The sequence below is a fragment of the Arachis stenosperma genome, chromosome 6, assembly GCF_014773155.1.
Source record: "Arachis stenosperma cultivar V10309 chromosome 6, arast.V10309.gnm1.PFL2, whole genome shotgun sequence".
Taxonomy (NCBI): domain Eukaryota; kingdom Viridiplantae; phylum Streptophyta; class Magnoliopsida; order Fabales; family Fabaceae; genus Arachis; species Arachis stenosperma.
In genome coordinates this window covers 142298079-142305427 of record NC_080382.1, presented here as the reverse complement: position 1 = coordinate 142305427, position 7349 = coordinate 142298079, and the positions used below count along the sequence as shown (strand labels likewise).

General features: G+C 27.1%; 1 protein-coding gene across 1 annotated transcript; it reads right to left on the bottom strand.

Moving 5' to 3' along the window:
• Window positions 1–1158: 1158 nt before the first annotated feature.
• On the bottom strand, window positions 1159–3000 carry LOC130936846 (acyl-lipid (9-3)-desaturase-like). The gene has a single exon (XM_057867007.1). The coding sequence runs from the start codon at window positions 2940–2942 to the stop codon at window positions 1596–1598; it is 1347 nt and encodes a 448-aa protein (XP_057722990.1). The 5' UTR covers window positions 2943–3000; the 3' UTR covers window positions 1159–1595.
• Between the last annotated feature and the right edge of the window lie 4349 nt (window positions 3001–7349).

The following is a 7349-nucleotide window of genomic DNA, read 5'->3' as shown; positions in this document are numbered from 1 at the left end:
CTTTTGGACGATTAAAATGCGACTCAAGTCAATTTAATCTATTCGTAAAAATTAGCGAATCAAACAAGTAAAAATATGATTTTTTAATAAATTGTTTATTTTGATTTGGCTCGGATAATTTGCGAATTAAGCATATTCGAATCGAACGACACAATTGACTTGTTTGACACCTTTTTATTATTGTAATATTAATTTTTTACCTAGATTTTTAGACTAAATTTATAAATACATGATAAAATTTTCTTATGGATATTAAATAGAAATTTTTATAATTATCATGTATTTTTTATTTTTATTTCAGCTTTTTAGAAAAATAAAAAAATAAACTAAGTGGATCAATTCATTTAACTTATCAATTCGTATGAATAGAGTCAAGTTAAGATGGTATTTTCCCGTTTGTTTTTCAGTGCCCAAACGGGCCAGGATAAAGCCCACTGCCCATAAACCTGATCTCCCCAGTATTTGGATCCCGGGGCATGGGTCTCTATTCTGGACCTGGGTCGGAGTGTTGGCCCGGGTCCCTGACAAAAAAAAAAAAAAGATAGGCAGAGGTAGCATAGTGGACTAGTAGTATCTGCCACCACCACATCTGGACGGAGCAGCTGGTCGGATACCAACACTCCTCAGCAGAATCGTTAAGATAAAAACCAGCCAGTCATTTTCTGATTCGAACTTGTCGGCCCACTCGTTTGATTAGCTCTATCAAAATCGTTTTTTGAACAATCAATGACTTGCCTTATAATGTTAGGATATCCAAAAATATAAATTGTACATAATGTTAGTGTTCATTGTTCAATATTTTACAGTTTGTGACTCGAGAGAATAGGAAAACAGAACTGAACAATCACCGATAAACAAAAATTGTCATTTTCCATTTTCCATCTTGACACAATCAACTCAAGCCATACATTGGTTGATTGGTTGAGAGATGAGGGTGCCATCATAAAATTATAGATTATAGATACGTGACGAAATATGCGTAAGCAAGAAAGAGACTTGGTCCAACTTCACATGCTTTGCGCCAAAATTCTTTACACAACTCGCTCTGTGTTTGTCTCGTCCTTGTATGGAAAAACGAATTCACCTTTTCCAATATACAAGTTTGCAAAAACTTGAATACAATTAAGAGATTGATAAAAGATCAAAGTATGTCCACAATGATAAAACTAAAATGATGATGTTCTTTCATAAATAACAAAATCTCACAATACAATGAACAGAGTTGCATAACCAAACTGATAGGAGCAACTAGTCGATCAATAAGAAGGAAAGGAGACAAATTTCGAATGAATTCCCTTCCCATGCATAATAATGTGCTACAATACACATTGAATTCAAACTATTATGAAGCTTTTAAAGAATAATAATAATAGCATTACTTACATTCCACTCTCTGTAGCATGAATGAAGTGCAGAGCAGAATCAAGATAGAGAACAATATATTAAACCATACATTCCAGGTATCAATTTTGATAGTAAATTAGTCGAATCTGCTGCAACCACACCGGATTGACGCCTCTCTAACCAATTTGCAACCAATTATTCCCAATTTCTTCAAAGCCAAGCAACACACCAGGAACCTTGCCAGTTGCCACTCATCCATGAGTGTTAACAGCTTCCCAAACAAGATTCTTTGGAACAGGACTAGAAACGTCGCGAGCCTGCAGCGCAGCGTCCCTCAGCGTCCGAATCGTGAGAGCATTTGCCTTCCAGAACGACACACAATTGTAAGGAAGATTATGCTTCTTGCAAAGATCCTTAACAAAGGGAGAAATCTTCCGAAGATGGCACCGCGGCAGCCTTGGAAACAAGTGATGCTCAACCTGAAACTGCAAACCTCCATGGAACCAATCCATCCAAGAAGAACAACTCACATCAAGAGTACCATTACACTGCTTCTCACACCAATCCGTTGCGGTTGGAGGACCAACATAAACTTTGGCAGAGAAATGGTTCAAACAGAATTGAATATGCTGAATTCCAGTAACAGAAAAGCTTGCTAACACAAACAAAATCCTTTCCCCCCAATTAGGCAAACAAGAAACCAAGCAAGGGTACCAAATCCAGAAAGCAATTAGCCCTAAAATCTCAGTTCCTCTATCAGGAACCTTCCGATTCGAAAACAACAGCATGAAAGATTGCGCAAACAAATTGAGCCTAGCGAAGCACATAACAGGGTAAAATGTCCAATGCTGATAACTAACCAATAACCTAGAAAACGAATCGAATTTCATGATCCTCTCGTAGAAGCAAGAAAAGAGTGAATTGAAGAACCTCGAAGAGACGACGAAGAACGGAAGGTGTTGAAGATCGGGATCGAAATCGAGGCTGTTAACAGCAATGTGATGCGCATTGTGGTTCCATTTCCACCAACCAATGCTAATTCCGGCCAGAACATTACCGGAAAGAATTTGAAGAACCCGGTTCAGTTTCTTGGAACTAACAATCTTGTAATGACCGGAGTCATGACCAATCCAACCGCTCTGAATCCATAAAAATCCCATCAAAGCGCCCGAGGCAACGCGAACCAGGCCGGTCTGGGCGAAGAGAACCGCGTAAACGCATAAACAGAACATAATGAAAATGAAGAGGAGAGAAGCGAGAACGCCGCGGTTATGGTCGAAGAGGCCCATTCTTGTGAAGGTGGAGAGGAGGTTTCGGTAGTCTCTGGAAGCTTCGGAGACGTTGTGGTTGGCGAGGTAGGAGCCGGTGAAGAAAGGTTGGAGGCGGTTGAAGGCATGGTTGGGGTGGAAAGCGAGGAAGGCGTCGGTTACGTCTTGACCGGCAAGGTTGAGCAATGGGGAGGCGCCACCTGGATGGTATTGGAGCCAGTTGGTGACGTTGTAGACTTTGCCGTGAATGGAGATCCATAGATCTTGGGGTTTGTTGTGCTTGCTGAGTTCTTCTGGTGAAATGTAGTTTGTTGATTGTGGTTCCGCCATTGATGAATGTAACTCCAGTGAAAGAAAGAGTGTGTGTCTGCTGCTGCTGTTGTACTTGTAGTTGTAGTAGTAGGCGCAACTCGTGAGTATATGTTCTATTATTATTATTATTATTATTATTATTATTATTATTATTATTCTTTTAATTTTTTAAATAATATTTTACTTGTAGCCACTAGCCAGTTCAATCCTGCACCCATTTCGCCCATTTCGGGATGTGAAATGTTATGCCATCAAAATTCCCCTACATCAAGAAGGAGTAATGTTACATTTTTTCTTTTTATAAATTAAGTTTAATTAAATTAAATAATAAAATTTAAAATAATATTACTCATAGTTATTTTTGTTAAAAATTATTAAGTGAACTGCCGTTATTTATATATAAAGTTGGAGTAATGTTATATATTTAAGTTTTTTTATAAATTAAGTTTAATTAAATTAAATAATAAAATTTGAAATAATATTAGTTATAATTAATTTTTATTATATTAAACTAATTTGATTAGACTTGATTAATAAAAAAAATTTAAATATGTAATATTATTTATAAAAAATTATTAAATAATAATTCAGTCAAATATATAAATAATTTTTAACTAATAATTTCATATAAAAATAATTATATGTGAATTTTTATCAAATTATTATATAATAACTCTTAATTATTAAGCTTTTTATAAAAACAATTGTATATAAATTTTTATCATATTATTATTATTAAAAAAATAATATCTTTTTAAGAAAAAATAACATCTTTTTATACTTTTATTAGCAATTTTAATGAGTCAATAGTTGGAAAACAAAAATTAATGAGTCAAAATATTTTTTATAAATAATAAAATGGTGGAGTGCAGTCGACAATAGTTATCAATATAATCACTACAATAATTATATAACTTTGACAATATTAAAACATATTGTTAAAATTAAAATTATATTTTTTATATTTTTATAATATATATTATTATTTTAAATTTATTAATATTTAATCCTAATTATATAACTACTGTAACTCTCGTAATGATAACTATTATAATATGCGCCTAATAAAAAATAGGCATTAAACTATATGTATATTTTAATTTTTTTTAGGCATAAATATTAATGAGATTTAAATCTACAATTGGATATATTATACTATACAATTTCATGGGGACTAAATTAATTATTAGTTTTGCTGGACAGTTAATTTTTTAACTAATAATTAACAAATAAACAAAAGTTAAGAAATGAAAAGAAAAAAATATTGATTGATTATTGCTCAAAAGAATTAATTTAATTACCAATAGAGATAATATTCTTCTCAACTTGTATGTGAATTTTAATTTAGTCTCTAAAATTTCAATTGTCTTTATTTAATTTTTAAATTTTGTGAATATAACTCGTGTTAGTTCTTAAAACAATTTTTAACATACAAACGTTAACGGAATGCTGTTGACCTGTTGTGGACGGCCGGATGCCACGCTAGATTTTGTAAACTAATATCGTTTCGATTTTGATACTCAAATAATTTAAAAATATTGTAAGTGGTGTTTATTGAAACTTTACCTAATAAAACAAGTGATACAACATTATTTTTGAACTATTTAAATACCAAAATCAAAATTATATCATTTTACTAGTTTCACTTTTTATATATCAGTGCTTCACTAATATTTTTGTAGTGAAAATCATTTTAAAGACTAATATGAGATATAATTACAAAATTTAAAAATTAAATAAAAATAATTAAAACTTTAAACACTAAAATAAAATTTATATACAAAGTTAGGAACTAAATTAAATATTAACTCTTACTTATAACTATAATTATAATTCAATATATATTACTAAAATAATGTATTCCCAGTGCAAGTACTATATCATATTTTTTTATGAGTATTAAAAAAATTCTAATTATTTTGTTAATCTTTATAGTTTTATTAAATTTTTAATTAGATTTTTATATTTTTTTTTAATTGGATCTTTACACTATTTTTAATTTTGTAATTACATTATTTTCATGTTAAAAATATTAAAATTAACATAATATTTTTATCAAAATATATACGGTTAAAAATTTAATTAAATTTTTAATTATAAATATTTTCAATTTGTGAAGAAATATTTAATTAATTCTAATATTTTTTATATTATAAAAGACTTAATTATAAAATTAAAATAATATAAATATTTAATTAAAAAATATAAAAATCCAATTAAATCTTTGATAAAATTATAGAAATTAATAGAATATTTTAACCTAAAAAAAAGTATACTTAGAGTCAAAGAATTCCAACCATCCTATATAAAATTGAATGATGATGTAAATGCGGTAAAATGTATACTAGAAATGCATTAAAGTTCAATTGTGTGTATTCGACGCATTTAATTTATGGAAAAAAAGGACAATTATATCAGTATAAAATTGATAGTAAAAAATGTTAAATAATTTGATATATTTAATTAAAAAATTTAATTAATATATTTTTTGGGGTATATAATAAATTTATTATTAATAAAAAATTTTAAATATTTTTATTTAATAAATATAAAATTTTATATTTTAATAAAAATTTTATTTTATAATTTTAATATATATTCTTAAGATACATGATAAATAAATTTTTTATTTATATATTATTTAATAATTTTTAACTATCAATTTAATATAAAAATTATTGTATGAGTCTATACCTTAATTTAATGTGTGTGATCTTTTTATTATTGATTGCTAAATTTATATTATTTTTATGTACTATTATAGAATTAAATATTTTTTAATACGATATGATAACCACGTATAGAATAAAATACAATAGTATGTCAAGAGTAATACTAAAACTATAAGTTACATTATTTTTCCATAAAACATGCTTCCTTCCAAAAGAATATATTATTAAGAATTTGATTAATTTGTACTATCAATGTAATACTAAATTATTTAGCAGTAAAATTTAATAATTTTTATATGTATGACTTAAAAATTTGAGTAATTTTTCTAAATGAATGAATTAGACTAGAGAAAATTATATCACTACTCTAACACTAACTATAGTCTCTATATATAGGAGCATCAAAATTAGAGCAGTATTATATGTCTGTGACAGTGAGAACTTAGGAAAATATGTTTAACACCATTTTTATAAAGAAAATGGCAAAGAAGGTAACAATAAAATGAGCAGAAGTAAAAAAAGGGGGGGGGGGGGGGGGGAGAAAAGAGAAAAAGGATAGAGAAAATAGTGAAAAATCCATTTTGATGAACATCATTGCTTTCAAAATTAACTCTATTACCAATGTATTAAAAACTCAATTCTTTTTTAGAATAAAGTGTAGTGATTAATTATGGAGAGTTGAGACAATGATCACATGTGCCCACAGGATTGCTTTGAAAACGAGACGTTTGGCAGATTGAGTCTACTTGATGTGAGTAAAAGATTCCCATTTTTACAATAATAGTAATTGAAATCGTACATAAATGTAGATTAAAATAGTATAATACTAATATACGGACAGCGACATTTCCATGGAAGCACAAGACACATTTCGATAGGAGCTAAAATGGATCGTAACTTGATCTCTTTTTTTTTTTTTTTTATAAAATCGTTATTTTTAAAATAGTACAACTAGGTATTTTTTAAAATATTATTTTTTATTTAATTTTTAAAAGAAAAAATAAAAATAAATAATTTCTTTTATTTTTTAAACAACTAATACATAAAAATAGAGATTTAAATTAATTAAATAATAATAAATTTTTAAAAAGATTGACCAAAAATTAAATTAAAAAAAATATTTTTCTTTTAAAAAATGTTCAAATTCATTAAAATACATACTCTTATAATTTACAGGATTTTTTCTGTCTTAGTAAAAATACTTTTCTTCTCACTAAGAATGGATTCAGAAATATTATCATGGGCCAATAATATATATAATATTAAAAAATTATGCCAAAAATTATATAATATAAAATGCATTACAAAAATATATCGAGAATATATTTTAAAATACAAAAAATATGTATGTACTTTTTATTAACGAAGTAGTCGATTCTTCGTATTATAAAATTCATCGATAATAGAATCTGTGTCAAATTTTTTAGCAATTTTTTTTTTAATATAATTAAAAGACAATTAGTAAAAAATTCATCTTTCATTTTATTTCTGAGTTATTCTTTACAACATTCATAACTGAAAAAAATTTCTCAATTGTAATAGTTGAAACATAGAAAATTAATATCAAATAAATAAAAAAAAGACACTCACAACAAAAAAAATTTACTTTATAAGATTTAAAAAATTTTATTTAATTTAAAAATATTAATAAAATATCTTTTTAAATTTTTTTAATATTTTTACTTACTTTTTAAATATTAAAAATTATTAATATTTAAGTTAAATTAAATTTTTGTTTATATTAAATTAAATA